This window comes from Mustela putorius, unplaced genomic scaffold (genome assembly GCF_011764305.1).
Source record: "Mustela putorius furo isolate JIRA1106 unplaced genomic scaffold, ASM1176430v1.1 tig00537350_pilon_pilon_pilon, whole genome shotgun sequence".
NCBI classification, from domain to species: Eukaryota; Metazoa; Chordata; class Mammalia; order Carnivora; family Mustelidae; genus Mustela; species Mustela putorius.
This window is the reverse complement of record NW_025422471.1, coordinates 2197909-2224541: the sequence shown is the minus strand read 5'-3', so window position 1 is coordinate 2224541 and position 26633 is coordinate 2197909. Positions and strand designations below refer to the sequence as shown.

General features: G+C 37.1%; 1 protein-coding gene across 20 annotated transcripts in view; it reads left to right on the top strand.

The window, feature by feature from the left end:
- Window positions 1-26633, top strand: part of PAM (peptidylglycine alpha-amidating monooxygenase) — a 155283-nt gene that overhangs the window by 94376 nt on the left and 34274 nt on the right. For 7 of the 20 annotated variants that reach the window (XM_013044170.2, XM_004769265.3, XM_004769264.3 and 4 more), the window contains exons 12-16: window positions 3499-3683; window positions 5331-5399; window positions 7828-7911; window positions 17083-17412; window positions 25527-25656. In XM_013044170.2, coding sequence (XP_012899624.1) covers window positions 3499-3683; window positions 5331-5399; window positions 7828-7911; window positions 17083-17412; window positions 25527-25656 — 798 coding nt within the window. The remainder of the gene's footprint in view (window positions 1-3498; window positions 3684-5330; window positions 5400-7827; window positions 7912-17082; window positions 17413-25526; window positions 25657-26633) is intronic. The other 13 variants (XM_004769268.3, XM_004769266.3, XM_045074390.1 and 10 more) reach the window with 3 other exon arrangements.

Genomic DNA, 26633 nt, shown 5'->3' with positions numbered 1-26633 from the left:
AATATTTACATATCTGGTCAATTTTGTTGGTCATATTTTTCCTTTGGAGCCAGTTATATCATATACATATGAGAATGTCTAATGAATATTCATAGATACTAAACACAGCACTTTAGTCAACATTTTAAAGTATATTATATGTAAAGGTAAAATTATATGGACAGAAACTCCTTAATGTGTAAGTTTAAAAGCCCCATGAAAGCTCTGAAGAAACGATTCAGAGTTTTGAAAAATAACTTCTTTAAAGTGTCCTATTTCTTTCCAAAATCAGTATTTCCCATCATTGTTTTTTGTTTTGTTTTGTTTTTTTAAGCCCAGCATCTGTTGAGCATAAGGGACCTAGGGATGAGGGAATCATCGAAGTGGAGGGAGTATCACGGTCTGATACACAGTCCTCACAGACAACAAGATCTGTGTTTTTTTAAAAGGTTCATTCAGAATATTTAGTACTTTCTTAAATCTCTATTACATATCTTTATAATATGAAATAATATATTTTATTAAAACCCTCCTAAAACATAGATGATAAATAGGTAGATAGATAGACAGATAGATAAAAATATTTTTCTGGAATGCCCTAGACAGAGTTCATAAAATTAACCTGACTCAGCAGTGTGATACATTAGGGGCTAACAGGCTATACCATAACAAGTTGTGAACATTTATTAAGATATATTATTCATTCTTCCTTCCCTCAACAAATATTTATTGAGAGCTTAACTATTTTCAAGCTCATCACAGCTTGTCAAATTTAGAGTGAGCTGATATGAAAAAGTAGTTATCACATAAGCACTTTATTTTGCATGAAGATGAAAGAAAGGCACCACTGTAATTTTGGAATATAAGTGATGCTAGCAGGCATCATTTAGAGAATCACATTGGCGTTAGGAAATGCTGAAAGGGCCATTCAGCAGAACCAGGGCAAATGTGTGAACACAGCCTCCCTCCATACTTTCTCATATTAATAATCATTAGATTGACAGAGTTGAATTGTGTGTGTTGTCCTCTATAGAAAACAAGGGTAGATGTGTCAACATTCTCCCTTAGGAATACAGAAAGCAGTTTGATTTAAAGTCAGAGCTTCTTTTATTTATTTATTTATTTATTTCGAATGAAGGAAAGATGGATGAGGAATAAAATAGGCAAACTGGTTTGCTGATACTAAGATTTGAGTCCTGACATATTTAAGATGTGATTGTTTCTCTGTCAAGTAGGAGAAACTTAGCCACCTTAACTATGAGTTCGATGATAAGTGGAAAGGCATAAAGTCTGATCTTTTCTTTTCCTTCAGGTCTTTAATGAATTTTTCTTTGTGATAGCAAAGATTTTAAAGTGATTTGATCAGTTCAATTTTGTATCAGAGAATCAGTACCTTAAATGAATATTGGTGAGCTGATTATGCTGTCTCATAAAGTCATGTGTTTAGAGATGAACATGGACATGAGGTAAAACAGGTAAAATGTGGAACGATCTGTCCATGGATTAGTTGCAAGTTTCAATTATTACTATATACATTTACTGAATTTTTTTTTTTTTTTTTTTTTACTTTCACTGGTTGGAAGAGTTTGCTTGATTATTTTGCTTATCCTCTCTACACGATGATTCAAGGTCTTCTAAGCTAGAGCCACATCTTAAATTCCTTTTCCCTCATCTCTGTCTCTTGATCTACACATTTTTCTGCATTTTGAATGGGGAAAGAGTGGACAATACATGGTGAAGGGTTCTGGCTTATTACTCTGGCACCAGCCATTTCTTTTATAACACACAGCTTTCCAGCCAACTCCAGTGAGGTTAAAATGAAATTCTTAGGGAGGGTGTTTTGACACGTGAAGACGTGTGTAGCGAACAGGTGTTTGTTTGGGGCTGCACCTCACGACTTGCATTTCACAGGAGAGGCAATTACACGGACAGGTATCAGATTCAGAGAGTGAGAAGCCAAATGACTTTTAAAGCATGAACAGAGCTTCCTGTGGCGGGGATTCATTGCTGTGGTCTCTCGGGGGCTCTCCATTTTCCAAGCTTACAGAAACCACATCCCTGTTTGGAAAATATTTTTTGTTCCTTCCCTTGCTCACGTCATTACTGTTGCTATGGAGAGGAAGTGAGTGCCACATGACATTGCTGGAAAAATCAACACTGACGTATTTTTGTACAGCAAATAAGCCACTTCGCAGCTTGTTTTTTATTAGCAGAGGCTTGCTAAAAATTGTCAGAACACCAGAAAGGAAACATTCATTTGCGCAATCTACCTTGGAAATGAAAGTCTTGTGGAGGTGTATCAAGATAACTCCCTCCTATATTATGCTTAGCTAAATAAGTCCATCAGAGAAAGACAATTATCATAAGATCTCCCTGATATGAGGCAACGTGGGGGGTTTGGGGGTAGGAAAGGAATAAATGAAACAAGATGGGATCAGGAGGGAGACAAACCATAAGAAACTCTTAATTTCACAAAACAAACTGAGGGTTGCTGGGGGAAGGGGGTAGGGAACGGTGGTTGGGTTATGGTCATTGGGGAGGGTATGTGCTATGGTGAGTGCTGTGAAGTATGTAAACCTGGCAATTCACAGACCTGCACCCCTGGGCTAATAATACATTATATGTTAGTTTAAAAAAAAAGATAATTCCCTCCTAATGATGGTGAAGAAGATGAAATATATGATAGCCTACGTGAACTGAGGAAGAACAAAACCATGTGTTAAGCTATTAGGCATTACCTTGTGTTGTTTGGAGCTTGTATCTTAGAAATGTCCCTCCCGCTGTTTTAAAATCTGTTTTTAACAATTGAGTCTTTCAGCAGCAGGGCACTACCCCATTGAGATGGGAGCCATTAGAAGAGGTTAGGACTGACGTCCCTTTGTACCGTTCCTTTGTTTCTCTCTTTACTTTCCTGCTTGCCAAGGTGCCACGTAGGATATCAGGGGCCCATTTATGATGTCTTAGTATCAATACAGGATTCTCAGTTCATCTGACCCTGCGGCTGGAGACAGTTACCAAAAACAAGATCCTAGGCTCTCAGGGTTAAATGGACAAAGCCATTTATAAAGACTTGTAAATAATATATGATATTTCCGTTAAAGTGTTCTGAGTTTTACCATTATTAAGTAAATAATCACGATTTTTCCATGAGGCACGTACTTTGCCCAATCTGCGAGTTTTAGCAAATGGAAGGACTAAAGGATGAAAGGATCTAGAAGAGGAAGGAAAGTGTGTCCCTGCTGCTTAAATGCCTTTCCCATCTGCAGTATTGGGTGATATCTATGCAGTGACTGCAAATGGATGCTCGATTAGGAAGTGGAAATGTACCTTTGACAGCGCGCTTTAAATGCTGAAAACTGTGACAGGTTTTAATGAAAGCTATAAAATAAAGGCTCAATATTTTCACCTCTGAACCTATTGCTGGCAGATTTACTGGTTGTATTTTTCTTGCATTAAGAATGTGTTTTATGTGAGTAGCTGATTTGTTATGTCTTTTTTTTTTTTTTTTTTTGCTTGCAGTGGCACATCTAGCGATGAAATGTGCAACCTATACATTATGTATTACATGGAAGCCAAGCACGCCGTTTCTTTCATGACCTGTACACAGAATGTGGCTCCGGAACTGTTCAGATCCATACCACCAGAGGCCAATATTCCAATTCCGGTGAAGTCTGACATGGTTATGATGCATGGACATCACAAAGGTAAAGCTGATACTCGTTTAAAGTAAAATATGATTTTGTAGTTTGTATTTTCTTGTGTGTCTCCCTTGACTGTATAATTAATGCTTGAAAGCATCCACCTTCTGTCATCACATGTACATGTAATCCAGTTCCCACTTTTCCCTCCTTTTTTTTTTTTTTTAAAGATTTTATTTATTTGACAGAGAGAAATCACAAGTAAGCAGAGAGGCAGGGAGAGAGAGGAGGAAGCAGGCTCCCTGCGGAGCAGAGAGCCTGATGCTATGGGGCTCAATCCCAGGACCCTGGGATCATGACCTGAGCCAAAGGCAGAGGCTTAACCCACTGAGCCACCCAGGCGCCCCCACTTTTCCCTCCTTTGTAACCTACCTACCTTTCTGACGTGCCCCCATCAAAACAGTGAAAGTGAAGAATCTAGTAGTGGAACAGACTAGTTTGGGGACCAGTTCAATAAATGCAGCTCTCTTTCTTCATGTAATTCATGTTTTCTCACTTCCCTATCTGATTATTCCGTAGTCAGTAATGACATGCAATTTATGAATTTATACACCCGGTTCTAAAGAGTGAATTCAGTTTGCCAATGAAAATGGTTATCGTCTCCAACCGGACCCTAAATTATCTATTTTAATGGGCCTCCTCAAGCAAGAAGAGTTCTTGATTTATGAGGCATTACTAATCTTGGCCTTTTTGGTCTCATTCTCAGAATTGTTGATGAACTTACTCTTCATCTGAAAAATGTTCATACTGATTGTCATTTCATTAATTTAAAATTGCAAAACCCACACCCTGTTTTATTGGGTGAAGTATACTGAGACTTTCCTGAGTTTTACAGATCTAATCGTAAAATGCCAGAACGGCTTCTTATGTCTTTCTGTTGGAAATTTTATGAAACAAGTTTAAATAGCAATTAGATCACTTATTAAGATCTTAATATGCAGGGCGCCTGGGTGGCTCAATGGTTTAAAGCCTCTGCCTTCGGCTCAGGTCATGATCCCAGGGTCCAGGGATCGAGCCCCGCATCGGGCTTTCTGCTCAGCAGGGAGCCTGCTTCCTTTCCTCTCTCTCTGCCTCTCTGCCTCCCTATGATTTCTGTCTGTCAAAATAAATAAAATCTTAAAGAAAAAAAAAAAAGATTTTAATATGCTTATAGAATTTGCCTTAAAATGTTCTTAAAGTATCCTTAAAATATCACTAAATTCAATTTTTAAAAATACATTTTTAATGCATTTTTAAAATTGTCTCATGTATATATTACTGAAAGGGTAATTGATCTTGTTATTAAGTCAGAAGTCTGGTAGATGGTGGTTACACTGGAAGTTTTTTGTGTGTGTGTGATTAAGAGCATTTCTGCATATAAATTCTTCATACTGTTTTTCATTTGTTTATTTTTAAATTTTTTATAAACATATAATATATTATTAGACCCAGGGGTACAGGTCTGTGAAACACCAGGCTTACACACTTCACAGCACTCACCATAGCACATACCTTCCCCAATGTCCATAATCCCACCCCCCTCTCCCTACATTTTTTTTTATTAAACATAAGATCCTAAAAATATTTTTATGTTGATAATATATTTCCAGTAAACTATTTAACATATGTGATATATCCCACAAATTTATGCTCAGCTTTTTTAATCCTTTACAGAAACAGAGAACAAAGATAAGACTTCTTTACTACAGCAGCCAAAAGGAGAAGAAGAAGTATTAGAACAGGGTATGTATGCATAGTTTTATAACTAGGCCTAAAAAAGTATTCGTGTTCTAATTAGGCAACCAACTTTTAAAGTTACTGAGATATTTTAGGTCTCTTTATTAGCCTCCATCCCTATGCACCGTTGTTTTTATATAATACAAAATTCATGAGAAAATGGTCACTTGTTGTCCTCTAGCCTTGAAAGTCAATTTCCTCGATGTAATTTAAACTCATTAGATTTTTCCACCTTTGTTTTAGTTTTTTAAATATGGTAAGTTTTATATGTAGTGCAAATATAATCACTAGAAACAATTGGTTGGCTACTTTTGAAATCTAAAGGATTTGACCATTTAAAATCTTGGGTACTTTGGGCGATGTGTTTATTGACTCTGTTTGAAAGAAATTAAGACTTATCCTTCACCCTGCCTCTCTTGAGGCACTCTTCTCTGCCGTCAGTAAAATAGGAGGGATTATCAATGTAGGCATTTGTAGTTTTGAGTTAAGTTGCTGTCTGGTGAGTTAAGAAAGCATCATTCTTCCTCTGATCTGTTTCTTTGAAGAAATATCATATATTGCACGTGTTGACACTGAAAAGTTATTCTTCTCTATCTTGTTTTCTTACTAGTTGTTTCAAAGATGATACTTTGTGCTAGGCGTTGGAGTATATTATCAAGTTATTTTGGACTAGATACAATATATTTTTTAAAGTATTTAGTTTTATGTTCCTCCAAGCATGTGTCTTATAACAACATGAAGTGTACAGGAAATAAGATTTTTCTTTTGGCAACGGAGAGAAATTTCTCACTCTTTGGATTTTGTAAACCACTGTAGGAATTCTTCAAAATGTATTCTTTTAGGTCTAGGCCAAAGACAATATTCTTGCATTAAGAGTATTTACAAAGTTGATGAATCCAGACTTTTTAAAGGAAGACATACATTCTGAAAAGGGATTAGGGAAAACTTTAATATAAAAGTTTTAAATTACATAGAGTCTGTTCCATAACATTTAATTATAACAAAGTGGCTTCTGGAAAAAGAATATAGTTTTAGCTCAAAGTTGTTTCTACTTTCTTATTAAGTCAGAAAAAGGGAGATGATTTTATGCTAAATAGTTTATATACTAAATGGCTCATTTAAAGTATTGAGTATGATTTAAAATAGTTAAACTTATTAATCTGTGTATAGAATTGTAAGGAAGTCAGTAATTATAAATAACATATGGTAGTATTAACACTCTTTGTTATAACTGTACTGAAATTTGTTCAGATTTAAAGTGAATTATTTTGATATTGGATGCACTATTTGAAATACAGGCCTTTGAAATAATTCGAGTTATCTTAGAATACATTTTGAAATACTAACATATGTGATAAAGTATAAAATGAGACCACCGTTTAGTGGATGTGCCTTATAAAATGATAAGTTTCTATGGAAACTGAGGTTGATCTGTTTTCATTTTCAAGTTATTTGAGTTGTTCAAGGGACACATTGAAACTTCTGAAAGATTAGAAACCCAGAGGTTTCATTAGCAGAAAAACCTTAAATGTTAGGTTTAATCTCTTCTTTCCAAATGAGATTTAAGAGATGTCATGTATACCTAAAAACCACATCCTTTAAAACACTTTCATATTTTGCCATTCACTTATACTTTCAAGTTTGATGATATATGTTTATAATATTAAGAAGTTTAAATATACCCAAAGCCTTACTGGTTCCAGAGAAGAATTCTGTGGACACAGAAGAAATTATTTTCTCAGAGTTGGTGTTTTATTCTACTTATGAATAAAAATGCTGTAAAGTGATTTAATTTGGGAGAAACATATTCTTCTGACTGAACTTTCATACTTCAGAAAATAGGCTATGGCATTCCTATGTTGAAATTAGTGGGCCCATGAAAATGTCAGCTGCTAGGTTATGTGAAGGCAGATAACTAACCAAAAGCCATTTCAGTGTCCAGTGTAGCCCATATATTATTCTGCAGGGCTTTGTGCACTACTAGCCTAGAATTTAAAGAGAATAGAGAAATATACCAAGTGCGTATTTGTGCACATAGTCTAATTGATTCGCTAATGAGATCAATCTATCTCCTTGCAGTACACAGGACAGATCTACTCATTACTGAGAGAGTATCCCATTCTTCTCAGAGTTGTTTGTTTGCACAAAATGTGTATTTGTATTAATTCTCTGGGGAGATAAATTGGCCAGGTAGCTAATAAGAGGGGTCTAATTATTCAAACAAATTATGCCACATGTGCTGATTTTTAAGTAAGCCCCCCAGCTCAACCTTTTGCCTTAGTTTGGTGCTCTGGCCAATACAATTTATGTGCAAGTACTCCGCCAGCTTGTATCGATCCTTTAAATATTTTAAATCCCCAATAAATAAAAGCTGTGAGTCATTTCAGTTGTGCTAGCCACAAGTTAACAGACGGCATCTATGTTGGTCACACAGAGGATGTCAGACCCCCATTGGAAATAGAACATTTGTGGAGCAGGAAGGAAAAGACCTCAAACGTCAGAGGACATGTACTCAAAGGCAAGTTCTGTACCCATCAGTGGCTAAATAATATAGTTCTGCCTGGATAACACAAATGATATTGTTTTTACTTCCTATCTTAATATACTGGAAAACATGTAGGAAGATAAAGGTCAAGATGTGCAATAAATGCTCTGTTGGGAAGAAGGGATGACTTTTACTCAAGTAGTAAAAAAAAAAAAGATGGCGGTAAAGATATTCATATGCTATAAGCTGGAAAAAAATTTTTTTTCAGTCTATAGATTTTTTCCTACTGTGCTGTGTTCTTTTTCCTGCCATTATTTATTTATTACTCTGTTTCTCCAGGAGGACCAGAAGTTGGGGGGTTATTTGTATTCTAGTTACAAAAATAATTATCAATTTTTTTTCAGAATATTAATCTTGATTGGAGATTTTACTAGTTTAAAAGGAATAGTTGAGTTATATGAATCTAAGTACTTACAAACACTCTTACCTCCTGCAGTATCGTTATCTGTATTTGCTTCCTGAAGAAGAAAATCTGGTGTAAGGCTCCGGTATCTCAGACTTATCTCAAAAGATGTAATTATGAGAAATACCAGAAGAGCCTCATTATATGACATCTTTCTGTCAGGTTGTCCTGGATCATGCAACAATGGGACATATTTTTAATGAAGCTTTAATTAAGTCTGTGGGGGGTTTATTTATTTATTTATTTATTTATTAGATTTTATTTATTTATTTGACAGAGAGAGAGGGAACACAAGCAGGGAGAGTGGGAGAGGGAGAAGCAGGCTCCCCACTAAGCAGGGAGCCCAGGATCAGGGGCCAAGCCAAAGACAGATGCTTAACAACTGAGCCACCCAGGTGCCCCAACTGTGGGGAGATTTTTAAAACATAATGCTTATTTGACTGATTTGCTAAATAATATTCATTTAAAAAGAAATAGAATTTACAGAAAAATCCGAAGAAGCAAATAAAATTCATACATCATCCCTAGGAATATGGGTATATATGTACATCTCAGTGTGAAAAATATATTATCGGCACATTATTTTAATAATGTTTAGAGCATGTGTGCATAGTTTTGCATCCTGTTTTTTAAATACTGCATACTGAACATTTCCTCCAGCTATAAAAATCATTGGCAAGCGTGATTTTTATTGCCTGCCTATTATGTGTATATTCCTGCCCATACTGCTTTGAGACTAGCCTGTTTTTCTGTAGGTAAGCTAATCTGTGATTGAGTTGATTATGTCTGCCTCCAAGCAGAAAAACACTAGTAGATATTCACAATGAACTGAAACCTTACTACCCTTTGAAGCCATTGTAAGTGAAGAATTGCCTCGGTCTGTAATAAGTACAGTAAGCTAAACAATAAAACTCAATTAGACATTGATTCTAAGAAAAGGAAACAAATCCTGAGAGACTATATTATAAGAAGGGTAGCATTGAGGTTTTCCAGAGCAGACACAGGAACACATCCTCTACTTATAGTTGGCCCCATTTAGGAAAATAAAGTGTGTTTTATAAGTTCTCTTTATTTCGTAGGCATCGTGAGTTCTTATATCTGTTCACTCTACCAGTGATACAACCCAAGCTTTCTGTCAGCATTGTTTGGGTAAAGAATAGGTTCTGAAACCAAGAGGTTTACCAGCTTCAGGCAAGAATCTATGCAACTACTATTAGGAGTTCTGATTTTGGGTGTTTCTCTCCCTTATAATTCAAGGTAAAGGTGCAGTATTGAAATTTATGTTAGTTGTGTTGAGAAGATTTGATGTCTTAAAAAAAAAAGAAAAAAATCTCATGGCAGAGCTGAAAGTCAAAATCTACAACAGCCGTTGTCCTTGTTATTGTACATTATGCGCCAGACAGCATTTCTTTTGCTGCAGAAAGGGCCTTTAACATGTTTTCTTCAGTTTGCTCCAAACTCTTCTCATTGTAGTCTTTGTGCTCTCATATAATCAATCTTTCTACTCAAAGGTCAGCACGAGCGGCTATATTCCCAAGGCAGGGAGAATATGACAAAAATACAATTTGTAGAGGGAAAACGCTCCATGACCCCAGATAGTTAAAGGTCTTCAGACACCTTCTGTGAAACAGAATAATTTCACAGTGGTTTTATGCTAACAAAAATGAATTAACATTGGCATGTTTTATCAAATAAGCAGAATCAAGGGAACACAGTTGCAAGTTAAAAAGACCATAGTCTACTGTAAATGCTTGTTAAAGTAACCGTTGGTAAATCATTTCTGAGAGGAGTGATACAAAGGCTAGACTTAGTAACTACAATTTCTATTTCTTTGCTTTGTTCAAAATAGAACACTCCCTTCATTCCCTAATAAAGTACAAGTGGTTTTAGTAGCATCTTCTTGGTTAATTCTAAAAACCCACAATGCCACTTTGCTGTTTGAAAGAGGATACAATTCTTGTTTGCATTCCCATTCGCTAAAAATTTATCAGTTCTTTATGATTTACGAGCAGCTCACAAGTCTTTATATATTGAACTCATCTATCAAACACAATTCTAAATACCCCCCAAGGCTCTGGGAAGCTGAGTGGATGCTGTTTTGAATTGGCTTCCTAATCGCAGAATAGGCAGATGAGAACGATCATTTATCACACAGTTGTGCTTTCTGATATACATCTGTGTGCATGGTAGTTGCAAAACCCATCATCTGCTAACTTCCCCTTTTCTATATTTGTCTCCTTTATTCAATTCATAAAAGAAACAAATAATAAAGTTTTGCTTCATTTGCAATCCTTGAGCTGGCCGTCATGATCATGTTTTATTTCACGAACCCTGGTAGGGTCAATGTTAGTGATAAGTCAACAGTTAATAAACCGAATCAACTGACCAGAGGGGAAAATCAAGTAGGTTATAAACCAAAATATTAAAATCTGAAAAGAAATGCTTCTATTTTTCCATTCCTCATCTCTTTCTCATTAATTAATTGTTATGTTCCATGTTGCAGTCTCATTAGCTTGGTTATTTGGCATACTTTATCAGTGGCTAAACTGCTGATGAACATCCTATTCACTTTCCAGGTACCACAGAAATCACAGAACAATAACAAAAGTTGTTTGTTTTAGGTAATAAAGTCCTAGTGACACATGGGGGAAATGGGACTTCATATTCTAAAGCTTACCAAATGGATCCTGATCATTTTTTTAAATGCCTCCACAATTAAGATTTTTACACTGTTTCAAAGTAACTTATTTTATTATTCAATAATTTTAAAGCATTTTATTAAAAAAAACTCACAGGGCAATTTTTTAATGTATGTTTTTCTTCCAGTTTATCTCACCATATTCTGGAAAGTAAACCAAAGACATTTTCATGTTGATCGTAGAGAATAGTGAATGGTCACTACTAACTAGAAAAATGCCCATTGAGTCATGAAGTAGTTAATGGAAGCCCACAACTTAACGAATTGGGAGTTGAACTGGTAGTGTTTCAGATTTTCTCCTACTGTGGTGTGTTCTTTTTTCCTGGCACGTTAGCTGCTACCACAGTTAAATGTTTTCCAAATCCAGACCCACGCAGTCAAATTACTTAAAAGAACTAGAACATTTCTGAGTTTTATAAGATAAGAATCAAAGTTTAAGTGAGAAAAAGAAAGAAACAGATTCACTGCAGCCTAAAATCATCAAGGAAATATTTTTATTGCTATTGATAGCCGAAGCAAAGGGTGACATTTTTAACAAATTATTATTCATTGCAGAATAATTTACTGAGTATCTGCTGTGATAGGAATAGTAGTAATCACTGGAAATATGACAGTGAGGAGGAAATGAGAGGATTTTTAAAAATTTTTTCACATATGGGGCACCTGGGTGGCTCAGTGGGTTAAAGCCTCTGCCTTCAGCTCGGGTCATGACCCCTGAGCCCTGGGATCAAGCCCTGCATCAGGCTCTCTGCTCAGCGGGGAGTCTGCTTCCCTTCCTCTCTTTCTGCCTGCCTCTCTGCCTACTTGTGATCTCTGTCAAATAAATAAAAATCTTAAAAAAATTTTTTTTCACATAAAATCGTATTTATCCCTTGCCACCTGTCCCTTCCCAGATAATTGAAATATACAAAAAAAAATTTGAGAAAATCTTACAGAATTTGATCAGACATGTAAGGTATATTGCCGGCGAAGTGAAAACTATTGAAGAGACAGAAAAAATTTCTACTTTTTCAAACCATTATTCTTTAGGCCAGTTTTGTGCAAGTCACTATGTTACATAGATATTGCCTAGTTTACAACCATTTTACGTTATAATATGAAGAAGACAGGCCAGGAAAGGACAAAAAGAAACATGCTCTGTTAAAGAAAACACCCATCACCTGGCCTCAGAAGGCAGTTAATTTAAATAGAAAAATAAACAAATATAGTAAGATTGTCAGGTCCAAGGTAGTTTCACAGGAAAGGGTTTATTGGCCATTATAGATTTTTTTTTTTTTAAAGGGGGGTAGGGGGACAACCTGGATCCAATAAAGTGATCAGTTAGAAGGTGGGCCCCTCACTCATGTTGCTCCTTCAAATCCCTGTTCCACTTCCTCCTAGATGTGCAGGTTAGTCCATTAATTTCCCCATCTAAAATGAGGACAAGGGCTATTTTGCAGACATTAAATGTATTTTTTTTTTTTTTAAAGATTTTATTTATTTATTTGACAGAGAGAAATCACAAGTAGATGGAGAGGCAGGCAGAGAGAGAGAGAGGGAAGCAGGCTCCCTGCTGAGCAGAGAGCCCGATGCGGGACTCGATCCCAGGACTCTGAGATCATGACCTGAGCCGAAGGCAGCGGCTTAACCCACTGAGCCACCCAGGCGCCCCAAATGTATTAAACTGTATAAAGTAACTCAGCAAAGTAATTAGGTAATGCTAAACTCACAAACCATATTAGCTATTACTATTATTATCATGTATAGTTTATAAAGTACTTGTTTATCTGTTATCTCTGTCAACAATAAGTAGGGTAACTATATATCCAAGCTTTTCCAGGATTGTCCTAGTTTATGCCTCGTATAAGTATTAAACAACACCCTTTCTCTTCTCAAATATGTCCCAGGTTGGGAAATAAATTACACGGTCATTTTAGCAGTAGGAGCCAGAATAAAATTAGAGAAGAGCACTGTGGAATACATAGGTGGAAAGAGCTGAGAAAAGGCGGGGCGTATAACCCGGGAGTGTCCATGTTATTGGCTCCCATCGCAAGTCAGTTCCACAGAGGTAGGCCAGCTTTATACCATTACAGACAGATGATGACATTGAAGGCAGGGATGAAAATCGGTTCTGAGGAAGGGGAGAAGGCCAATCAGATGATAAGAATCCCAAATGAACCATGGTAGTAGGGAGTGAAAAAAATGGCACTGACATATCAGCGTTGACAAATCATTTGACTTTGTGATTCACTGGTGACAGAGAGTTGAATCCAGCTTTCTGGACTGATTGACCAAGACACATTTCATCATCGGGAGAGATACCATAAAATGGATGAAGTCTGAGGAGGATATTAAGAGCTCAGTTTTAGACATGTTGAGTTCAAAATTCCTGTGAAACAGACATCCAAGTGGAAATTGCTAGAGGGTGGTTTTAGCTATTAATTTGGTAGTAAGAGAGCTCCAGATATGAGAGTCATTTGTCTGGAGGCAGCAGCTGAAGACTGGGGAATGGCTGGTATTTCTTGATAGGAAGGACCTTTACCCGCTATGCCAAGGATAGACCTCAGAAAACACCAGCATTTTCATATGCTGGGCAGAAGAATAAGAGAAAGCAAAGAAGACAGGTGGAAAAGATCTAGAAAAAACAATGTTGTAAGAAGAGAGTTTCTGAAGGGACCAGTGGGTCAGTATGAAAGGTCTCTTGGCTTTGGCAAGTAGGAGCTCTTGAGCAACTCGTGAGGAAGTCATACAAGCGTGAAAGAAGATGTGGAAGCAGATGCCTTTGGCCTCGGATATGAGGAAGGGTAAAGTGGCCTTGCACTGCCCAATACAGCAGACACTGGCCACATGTGGCTATTTAAAAATGGTTATACATTAGTTGGAAACAAGTAAAATTAAAAATTAAATTCCTCAGTCACACTAGCTACATTACAAGTTCTCCATAGCCCCGTGTGTCTACTGGCTTTCATGTTGGGCAGCACAGGTATAAGGATATTCCCATGATTGCAGAAAGCACCATTAGTGCTGGAATTGTCAAAGGAAAGCGAAGGCAGAAAAGTTTGAAAGATGTAGTGCATCTGAGGAAGGTCTCTCTTGTCTCCATGGCTGCTCAAGATAACTGCAGAGTGAGTGTGCTTTTAACCTGAGTCAAGCCTTTGGCAAAGAATTTGTATTAGAAAAGAAAAGAAAGGAAAGCATTTGGGAAAGGCTCCGGAGGTACTGGGAGGGCTGGCATCCAGAACACTGGAATGGGAATAGTTCTTTGTCCAAAAACAGAGAGAGAGTGAGAGAGAAAGTGCAAGTATCACTTCCTTTGGTAAAACTAGGACGCAAATCACTACAAAGCCACAGTGACTTGGTGAGAAGTATAGGGTTATAAATTTAAAGGAGCTTTTTTTTATTATTATGAAAATCCCAATATTTGAATACTAGATAAGAACTGAATTTTTTAAAAATTTTAGGTAAACTACAGATTGAAGCAGATGCATGTGCATGTTGCAACTAGATTTTTTTTTGTTGTTGTTGTTAGTAATTATAATATAGTTACAATTTGGTGATACCTAGTTTAGAATATACACTGGACTGGACTTTTCACTTCTTGAAATTCACAAAACAATTCTGAAAGGTTGTATTAATTCATTATCTTTATAATGTTAAGTGGCTTGTTTAATGGCACAGAATAGCCACTAAGTGTCGGGGTTGGATTCAAACACACCTGGGAAATACACACCAGACATTGTGACAGTAAAAATTCAGGGGAAGACCTGAGTGCTACAGGAGGACAGAGCTGAGACCCCTAATCCGATCATCAAGGTGCCAAGGAAGGCATCTTGGTCGTAAATGTCACTGAAGTAAGATCTGAAGGCTTAGGAGCTAGTTGGTTACTGGGGAGACTGTGTCCCAGGAAGAAGAAACCTCTTAACTAAGAGTTGACATTCTAGGAAGGGGAAGCCATGTGGCTATACCATAAACTAAGAAGAAAGAAGGGACTCTTGAGAAATGAACCTGGGGCAGAGACCACACAATTTCCTCTGTTTATTTTCTCCTCCACCCATCGCACTCAAGGCTAGATATATATGGCTCGGAAAAATACTTAACATTTCAGAATTTCATCTAGCCAGTACCGCAGTAGAGAAACTCTCAGCTTTGCGCCTAAGGATGTTGGAGATAGTCATTTACTGGTGTCTCTCTCTCTCTCTCTCTCTCTCTCTTTCTCTCACATGTAATCTCCATAAATGAGATGCAGCCCTGCAGCTTTGCTTTCATAAGGCCAGTGCAGCCCGTGTGCAGCCAAACCCATTATATCGCTAAAGTTTGTTTTCCTAACCCAGTGATCGCTATGAATGACAATTTCAAAGGGACCGGAGTGCTGTGCATTTTCTACTTCATCACGGCTCTTAGATTTTTACTGACACACCTGAGTAACTATGCAGAGTGACGAGTCTGCATTCCTCCATCAATATTAGCCTAATGACATGGATTCAAGTTTTCAAATGCTGATTTTTATCCTTAAAATAATCTTTTGTTTTATTTTCTATATATGTGTTGCACTGCACAACAGCACATTCAACTATGTATGTTTAGTGGGGGTGGGGAGCCAGAAGAATTTAGCAGCAATGGATTAATTTCTTTCCTGTGAGGCCAAATGCCACGGTGGCCTAACAGAGTTGGTTGAGTTGTAATTTGCTTTGTTCATTTTACTGAGATTGGCCCTATTACTTGGTAATTATTTTTTGATTGAAGATTTCACCTGGGATCAGCTGCTTTCCTGGGCAAGAATGGAAAACCTACTTTGAATCATTAAACCAAGATATTTGTAAACATGACAGGATCTCTTAGCATCATTTTAGAAAGACTCCACATCCCCTAGTACAGGTTTTTAAATCACATATTCTTCAGTGGAATGTGTCATAGTTAAACCAGTTATCATTTTCATTTCCTACTGGTCATAAAAATAAGATTTTGTAAATGTTACCTGACCATGCTATAAATGTAATTAAAATTGAAGCAATGGTACTCTATTGTCATAACTGATTTCATTAGCAGCACTTGGAATAGGGTGAGGAATAAGTAGAAATGAGTGTTTGTTACCTTTGCGTTTGGCTTTAAAAAAACAGATTCATGTTTCTACTGAGAATGTAAACATGTTTCCCATTCACATAGTTGATATAAATGGACTTCAAGCCATAGATGTAAGTGATGAGGGTTCAAATGCTTTATGTAACTTCCATGGTCATATTTTATATCTGTCATAATGCTTTATAAATCATTATTGTCATGGAGTTAGGTTATCATATCCAAGTTTACTTTTTAGTATAGAAAGACAAAAAATATATTTTAGTGATGAATCATTCCAATAATACTAGTTTATTAAGATCTTCTCTTTTGTTTGAAAGTAATTTAGAATATTCTTTCCTTGCAAAATTATTTTTCTGGAATTTGTTCATTTCTTGTTTAAAATGAACAACGGGAGCTACTTACGGGAGCACAGCCAACAAAATAATAGCAATAAAACTTTGGTTTTCCAATTTCCAAAAAGATGTGTATCTATTAGATTTCTTGTGTTTTATAGCATATGCTGAAAAATATACATTTAATTTCTTGTACATTATCCTCTAGTAAGCTTTGAAAGACAACTTCAAAGGGTTTTCCCTGAAGGTAGCTGGTTCCTGATGTAGCTGTTGATAATAGCTTTAGAAATCTGATGAACCTTAACTTCCACATCAGTTCAGCTCTACTGTGAAAACCATTTATTGAAACTTGCCATGCAATCATATATACATTGTTTTGTTTCCACTAATATGCAAATAGAGGTAATCTGGTGTTATTGGCTCCTGAGATAATAGAAGGAATAGGTGGTATATGAAGTGAAATGGGAAGCATATTATTTTTTTTTTAATTATTCTGGAAAATCATTTTTCCCCTCCTGCTTGAACATCTGAGAGCAGCCTTCTTGCTTACTTACTATGCCAAATCAAGAGATGAAATCCTTAAAGCACAGAATTTCGTAAATTTTGCAATCCTACCAACCTTCCACTCTTTATGTCTTCTCTTTTTTCCACAGGTGATTTCTATTCACTACTTTCCAAGCTGCTAGGAGAAAGGGAAGATGTTGTTCATGTGCATAAATATAATCCTGCAGAAAAGGCAGAATCAGAATCAGAATCAGACCTGGTAGCTGAGATTGCAAACGTAGTCCAAAAGAAGGATCTTGGCCGATCTGATGCCAGAGAGAGTGCAGAGCATGAGGAGAGGGGCAATGCTATTCTTGTCAGAGACAGAATTCACAAATTCCACAGACTAGAGTCTACTTTGAGGCCAGCAGAAAGCAGAGTTTTGTCATTACAGCAGCCCCTACCTGGTGAAGGCACCTGGGAGCCAGAAAACACAGGAGGTGCGTTTAGGGCTTCTTTCAAAAGAACGAGTTGCGGAGTGCTATAATCCACATTAGCAAAATCTGAAGGGAATAAAAATGAATGGGTGAAAAAACTTAACCATCAAAAGAACTCATCAGGAAAAGGAAAAAAAAAAACTCAGATATGAGTTATCAGATACTACCTTTGAGTTTTTGTTTTGGTCCAATACTACATAAATTTGGTGTCCATTCAATTTCTGAGCCAGAATTACTAGGACCAAAAATATCTAGATCATGCTGGGGAGGGAGGCACATGAAATTCAGGGTAACAAATTCTTACCAAATTGGTATTCTCTATTTTCCTCGATGGAAAGCAACTGAAAATTCACCACCCGATATATAAAATCTCAGTGTATGAAATGCTTATATGCTACCTTTTAAGGTAATTAAGTTCCTTGCAAAGGAATGTTACGCTTCCAGCATTCTCTTCCAATCGACTTGAAAAATAGAACCATTTTTATGACTTTGATTTCTTAAGCTCATTATCAATTACTATCTTAACTGGAAAATTGAGTAGTTATTTCTGAGGGGACCTCCAGCAAATCAGAACCTTTCGGATTTATCTTTATTTCTAACCAGGACTGGCTTCTGTACCTCCGAGGACAATACCTTATTCCCTTCGGGTTTCTATACCAGCAAGCTATGGATGCCTCACCTTTGTCTTTAACTGTGTTGTGGCCTCTGTCATATTGTTTGTTTCATGTTACTTGCTAATGTGGAAAGCTAAATAATACAGCATGTGGAGATAATCTCTGAAAAAGTAACGGGTATGGGTGCATGGCAGCTGTCCATGCGTGGGCTGGAATGGCGCAGGCTGCCAGCTTGGTGTTTTCAAATACAGCTTTGCAGGAAGCCATAAATTATTCAACACCCAGCTGATTTTTATTTATAATTGAAAAAAATTAGCAGGAGGTGCCTTTTGCTCACACAGAAGTTTCAAGCCCTGTCCATTGGGACTGATCTAATAGTTTCTACGGGCTGCTAACTGGGACCCAGATTTTTACATCTTCATATTTAAATCGGATCAGCCCTGCTGTGACTTCTTCTAAATTTATCTAATGAAACTGTTTCTCAAGAGGGGGTCCCTGAACTGCATTGCATCGCAACCAGGTAGAGTGCTTATGAAAAATCTAGACTCCTGAATCCTATGAGAGAACAACGAAATTGACACTTCTGAGTGTGGTGCCTAGAAAATCTGCAGTTTTTCATGCCCCATCCATCTCATAAACAAACTCGAGTGTCTTCCTGAACCTCCACATGAAAGATAGTAAATGGTGTAACCCATACAACATGAAAATATAAAAGGCAGAAGGGCCTCTTTGGTGAGAACACAGTTCTGTTCAAGTGTGAAATGTTAGAGTTGCAGCCCACTCATTCCATGACGTCTCTCTGTCACTCCTGAATTTGAAAAAATGTGGTTAGTTATTGATAGGTATCCTAAGTGTCCATTGTAGAAATCATCATTTGACTTAAAGTACTATATTCCTAAAACGTATTTAGCTTTTCTAGGGAAGAAATATTTAAAATAGGGGCACCTGGGTGGCTCAGTGGGTTAAGCCTCTGTCTTCGGCTCGGGTCATGATCTGAAGGTCCTAGGATCAAGCCCCACATCAGGTCCTCTGCTTGGCAGGGAGCCTGCTTCTTTCTCCCTCTCTCTCTGCTTGCTTTTCTGCTTACTTGTGATCTCTGTCTGTTAAATAAATAAATAAAATCTTTAAAAATATATATTTAAAATACCCCAAGTACATTTACTTGCTAGATCTCATACCTTATAGGGTGGTCAAAATGACAGTATCCAGGGAGAAAATGATTCTGCATGATCTGGATCAGAAAATTCCCTTTGACTTTAACTATGTGGGTAAATGTCACTGAATTAAATAAAACAATGAGTCATAGAAACATACAGCATGAATCCTAATTATAGAAAGGAAATGTGCATGTATTTCCTTTCTGAAATGATTTATTTTAGTGTTACATCACTATCCTGATTCAAAAACTTTTTAAACGTTAAATTAAAAATAGCGAAACTCATTTTTAGGTAAGCTATTTCTGAGTCTTTTTCTTTTCCATTTCCTTTCACCATTTACCATAACACAATGTAATAGCAAACCTTAACTGAAAATGTTTTATTCCTTTGTATAAGCCAGAGAAAGACCTATCCTCAGGAAGCTTCCATTTGTAAAGAAGAGAGTAGGAAGTTATTAGCATAGAGTACCCAAATAAAATATATTAGTAGTCTAATTCATGTGTAGTTCCTAGGGTATAAATAAGGGGGATAAATTTGATGGATAATTTTCCACTGTTTTTCTCACACCCTTTCTTCAGGCAAAACTGAGAATGGGATCCTAATTGTCTGGAAGAATTAACTGTCTCCCTAAAATGCCCAATGTGCTGTAAGGAATTATATTAGCCTCAAAGAAGAAGGTGGTTTCTCATATGAGATTATTACTAAAACGAAAATGTAAGGCTATCATGTTGCTCAATAGTATAGCTCATACTCACTTCATATATCTTTGAGAACTATTTTAATTTTCAGAAGATACTGAAGCCTAGAGAAGTTAACCCATTTCAATGAGGTCACAATCTGAATTTAAAACTGAACTTAAAAGTAGAATGTGCACTATCTGGTTCCTTACACTTCATTACCGTTGTGCTCAAAATACGGGGTGAATTGATTTGCCCAGCTCAGATACACGTTCCCGGAGCTCTGGACCATCACTGCTTAGAAGCTGGAGAGTTCTACTCCGGACCCCGTTCTGATGTCCATTGTTCATGGCATTAGTGCACCCCAATACAGGGGCATTTTATGCTGCAGCACCTGAGATTTCATTGACTGGACCATATTTTGGAACTGTAGTACAGTAATGAATTCCATCCAGCTGATTTGAGTGGTCAAAGGTGAAATATTGATCTGTTCAAAAATCTGGATGTGACTGTGTGTGGTAGACCCAGGACTATGTGAGGGACTGCTTGCGTTCTGTGGAACACAGAAACTACTCAATAAACAATGTAATACATTAGCAATAATTATGGTTATAATTGCCACCATTAGTGTCACGTCAGATTGAGATTTCAAAATTTTAAACACCAGAGTAAGAGAACTAAATATTAATTACTTTAACTTAAGCAGCACCCGTGAGAGAATTTTCTTGGAATGTGTAGGAAAGCTGTAAAATTTGGCACTCCAATTTGATAAATTCAGAAAATGACTTGGCAGTGTTCTACCATAATGGGAATCTGTGGCTCTTGAAATCTCTGATCACTTATATCAATCTGCCTTGATGTTTACTTGTTATATATGATATACAGTTGTGAAAATATTCAGCTAGGTAAACTGAGATGCAAATACAGTCCTTTCTACATTTAACATCATTTGGTTTCTACCATTAGTTTGATATCTGTATGAAACAATATTAGTAGGATGGGTATAAAATCTTAGTCTTTATTCTCGTTGCCTTCTGGAAACCAAAGCATTGAAAAATAAATATAAAACTACAGATTGCTATTCTTAATGGCAGACTTGATTGAAGTACTATTTGCTAGCATACGGAAGCCTGACTCAACATATATTAAATACCTCTGGACATCAACAAATAATATCTGCATTTGTGTGATGCTTCTTATCAGCTAAAAGAACTCACAGCCTCTTTAAATACACTTATGAATATTTGGATTTTACTTAATTTTTTATGGACAACTTTTAGCTCACTCAGAGTCCACACTTTCTAACATATTTCAGTTATACGCTTACCTCTAGGTTCACATTTTATAGGATCCCCAGGGTAAAATAAGGCATTCAATCGGCTGAATTTTCTCTCTGGAGGGAATAATAAAATACTAAAAACACATACAGCCTCCCCTGTGAGCCAGGGTAGGTGTTTTAGATGCATTAACTTATTTAATCCCCGTAACAACCTTATTTATAAAAGCATTTAGAGAGGAAGAAACTGAGGCATGGAAAGTTGAAGTCACATGCCTTAAGAGCCATAGCTCAAGGAGCCACAATTCAAAGCCAGTCAGACTTGCTCCAGGTCTTGGTTTTTAACCACTTTGTTATTCTACCTCTCACAATAACATAAAATAGATAGATGGATACATACTTACATACATACACACATACATAATAGGAAGGCCAGAGGGAAGCATGATGGCTGGTTTCTGTCCAATCATCTCAGCATCTCATCTACAATTATAATAACATTAGGTGTAAATTACTTTTTATTTAAGATTTTATTTATTTTATTTGAGAGGGAGCATGAGCGGGGGGAGGAGCCGAGGGAGAAGAAGATTCCCTGCTGAGCATGGTAGGGCTCAATACCAGAACCCTGGGGTCATGACCTGAGCCGAAGGTAGACACTTAACTGACTGAGCAACCCAGGCGCCCCTAGGTGTAGATTACTTTTGATCCTACTTTCTCATTCAGTATCCAAACATTTTGACCAAGTTGAAGATCTCGTTTGCAATTAAATTTTAGGAAGAAAAATTCTGCTAGTGCTTTTGAGCCCTAGTTATGTCTTAATTCTCTTCCCCCACTTTATCCCCATTAAATAAAACATTATAATTTAAGTCTTGTTTTCTTTCTGACTTGAGTATAAATATTTCTCCTGTAGTTTCAGTTAATTATACTTACTGCTGACACTTCTGATGAATAACAGTCCCTGACCAAAATAAGGCATCTTTTCCTCACTAGAGGAGAATTTGCAAGTATAGAAAAAGCCACCACTACCCTCTGTTCTTGTTGAAGCTGTCTATGTGATTTCATTAGGGTCTTTTACTTATATTAAATGTGAAGAGCCCCGTTCCACTGAAGTGAAGTCACAGCTCTGGGTTTGAAATTATATTTTTTCTCAACTTTATTTAATTCTGTTCGTTCTTCTGTAACACAGATGAATGAATGCCCTTTTAAATGCTTATTAATAATTTCATATGAAAGCAGCATTGATCACGAACATTAATCTCCCTCTGGGAGAGGTGTAATTCATTAATTACAGTGATCTATTGATACAATTTTAATAGTAACGTTTGTTTTTTTTTCTGAAATTAGTAACTTTTTTCCTAATATACAGCTGGAATATGTCTACACATCTACCTTTATAACGCATATAAGAATTCTGAAATAATCTTATTAGTTGACATCTGAATTTAGAGCAACTGACACTTAGATTTGGGAATGGTTTGCCCAAGGTCATGTATAAGAAATTTGTATTAATTTTCAAATTAAAACTGGAAGGCTACAGCATTAGTCATAGACTGAATCACTTCGTAAATGAAGGCTGAGAGAAATCCAAACTCTAATTTTTAACTTATCCATGATGGAAAATGTTGCGTTTAAGTTAGAACCCAAATATATTTTATCGTATAATTTCCTTAATAAGGATTTGGACTATTTCTTAATTGGGGATTAGAAAATAATGATCCTTGGGCGCCTAGGTGGCTCAGTGGGTTAAGCCTCTGCCTTTGGCTCAGGTCATGATCTCAGGGTCCTGGGATCGAGTCCCGCATCGGGCTCTCTGCTCGGCAGGGAGCCTGCTTCCCTCTCTCTCTCTCTGCCTGCCTCTCTGCCTACTTGTGATTTCTCTCTGTCAAATAAATAAATAAAATCTTTAAAAAAAAAAAAAAAGAAAATAATGATCCTTGATATCGATGACTAAAGTCTGGCCCAAGCCTACAGTTCCTTTCCTGTGAAATGAGAAAATGATGTGGGAGAGGCCGGTGCTCTGCTAGCATTCTGTGATTCTCATTAACAGTGGGCAGGGATTGGAAGAACCTCAGTGTTAATTCCATATACATGTACCACCGGTCCTCAATGATTGCCTGGGTTCTTGATCACTTAATCTTAAAAGGCACAGCCTTTAACCACCTCATGACGAAAAAGATGGTGACACTGGAAGCAAAAACAACAGTTAACCAAGCTAACGTTCACAGAGGAGAACATGAACTCAGTTTTCCTTTAACCATTGTAGAATTTCTAATTAACACAGGGACCTAGAGAATTTTGAGGTCTTGGGTAGGTAATCCTGAGAATTTTGAGGTCTTGGGTAGGTAAACTTAATAAATATTGTATGATATTTGAAAATAAATTTTAAAATAATATATAATATTATATAAATAATATATTTTAAAATAACATATAAAGAAAATATAATCTCCAAAAATTTGCTACACACAATGTAGTTCTCCTTGGCATTGACTCAGTGCTAAACAAGCTGGGTTGCTCATAGTATTAACCTTCTTATTTCCTTACATATTATCTTACTGTTTTGAAAATTCACCAGAAGTATACATTTTAGTAAGTACATTCCAGATATTTACACTGCTTTTCCTTCTTGAAAATGTCCACTCCAAAGGGATTCTCCTATGTGACAAAATAGGCTGTTAACAACTTAGTGCTTTTTGCAGACTTTTGAGTGCTTAACCTATCTAAGGTCAATGAATATTGGGATCATTCATAGCCAGATTGAAGCTTATTACACAAAATTTCCAATATCTTATGAAATTTACATTTGTCCCCAGACAGTATAGTTCTTTTGGACACTGCATAGTATTTCTTATCAGAATTAGGATTTCTGCACCTTCCCCAGTACCGAGCTACCAATGCCTGCTGCTGAACCCCTGAACAGAAATGTTCCAGGAAAGGTGATATTTTTTTCTTTTCTTTAATGAAAATAATTAACCCGTTATCATTTTTATGGAGTCTCTTAACAGTGTCTTCAGCACAGTGCTGGGGGTAAAAAAGAGATAGTACAAGTGAAATATAAGATGCTCAGGGTGTTTAAAAGCTACCAACATAGAAAAGTGGAGGCTGGGTCAGAGAGTTCTGTCTAGCGGATTTCTTAGGCTATTGCAATGGGCCAGACCCTGCGTAAGAGCTGGTGAAAATAGTAAATACAACAGGATCCCTGTTGGAATTCCCAGGAAATTCCATCTGGTTGCAGTGGTTCTGGGCTCTGAGAATCTGATGAAAGCAATTCAATATCTCTGTTGTCACGAGGTTCCATGTTTCCTGGAAGCCCTTCCGGACTCTTCAGGAGCTGGTCAGTGAGCACAGAATGATGACCACCGAATGGACAAGCTGTAACCGAGATGAGAATGGATGACATATAACCTGAGATTCCAGCAACTTTAAAATAATTTAAAACATGTTCTTTGGGGAATGATTTATCCATCTGGGGATCTATTTAGACATACCTAATTGCTGCTTTGCTACTTCTCGGCATCTTTGTTGAAGCATTCGGGAGGGGAAGAAATATTGACACTGATACAGTAGATTTCACAGTATCTTCATAACTTTAAGCCTCAGTTAATATTGCACATCCATACAGCACGCCTCTTTATTCACTAGCACATTTATAAAAGGAATTAACACAAATAAGCCCAGGTATTCTCTAAGTATAAATGTATTCTGATCAGGAATGGAAATAACTTGGAAATCGTCCAGTCACAAAGTTTCTGTTAAGGTTCCCCTTCTCCTATAATACGAAACAGTGAAATGCAAGCAATGAAAGTGTCTCTCCATTCCCATTGTTACAGGAACACTCAGGATCGGAGGCGTAAGATCGGTATCTCGGACAGGTGGCTTGTGCAGGAGATAATTAGTCATGGCTTACTATAGGGTGGCGTGTATATCAAACATCCAGAATTGACAGGAGTTAGACCACACACACACACACACACACAGGCTTCTTTCCCATGCTTGCTATTTATTCACGTGTAAAAGCGTTGAATTTAAAATGTTGCCATCCATGTTGCCATGTTCCCCCAAAATACAAAGTTTAAAGAAGAATCTTGTCCAGCAGAAAGCAGTCTCAGATTTGCTCTTTCATGACCTAAGGGTAAGCTGTTTTTACAGGCATGTCATCGATAGGAAACGCGGGCCTACGGTCCCCAAACCAGTTCACAGGCCCTTCCTTGATCTCGTAGCTCAGGAAGCTGGCCGGCATGTGCATGTGGTGCATTGATATAGAGCACGGCTTGATTTTGTTTTCCTTGCATCTAGTGATAGTACTGCATGAGTTTCTCATAACCACGGTGAATCTTCATGAGGTTACACTAGCTTTCCTCCTTATACCAAATGTATGGATTTATCTTTTTAGATTTCCATGTCGAAGAAGCCCTGGGTTGGCCTGGAGTATACTTGTTACCAGGCCAGGTTTCTGGGGTGGCTCTGGACCTTAAGAATAACCTGGTGATTTTCCACAGAGGGGACCACGTCTGGGATGGAAAGTAAGTACTATTTTTCCTTCGAGGAGTAAATGAAAACACACCGAGTCCGAGTCACTTTTTGTTAAACTAAGAATAACAGTAAGAGAACTACCAACGTTCTTTTCGAACTTGATTTTTGTGAGCAAACCACATTTATTCTTTGAACACATGCCTGTGATAAGTAGCAGCAAGGAAGTCTTGTGCATTTTAAAACAAATTAAAATAGTTTCACAGTCGAGTTTATGGAAAGAAAGCAGTAACAATCTGTGGTCCTGCATGCTTACCGTTTTCTTCCTTCCTCCTTAAAGCCACCTTCGCATTCCTGACGAGAATAATATTACAGGCAGTTAGGACAGTATGTTGTTGAGGCATTTCACGACTTCAGAGAAGGTGCATCTTGAGAAATGATCAACTAAGTAAAGTTATTAGTTGACTACAGTGAAGCATTTTGTTATTTCTGTGTATACGCTGTATCAAGAACCCTTCTAAGCCAGTTGAACTCTCCTTTTCCATTGAACTGCTCCATGGCAGTGATCACCATTGGCCTTCCCATTTTCATAGAGATTAATTTTATTATTCAAGTCTTCTCTTTATAAAAGTACCAAAGACTTAAGGTCTAATTCCCCTGCTTTTCCCTCTGGGTTTCTCTTTCCAACCTTTTATTCCGTGTTCCACTATCTTCTTGGATGGATTTTTGATAAAAATGTCTATCTAATATTTATTGTTTACTCGTGGGCCTCTGTTCTAAATGTTTACATAAATCACCTCACATAGTTGGACACTCTTACTATCACCACCGTTGACATTTTCCAGATGAAGAAACCAAGAGAAGGTAAGAGTCGGAGTTAGCGAATGGCGAAGCCAGGCTTCAGTTCCTTTCTGTGACTCCAGCATTGGTCCAGGTGCCCACCCTCTGATACTGCCTTTTAAGGGATTGGAAGTACATTCACATGATGATATTTTTAAATTCTTGGTCCTAAATTTAGCAGGTTGTGTCA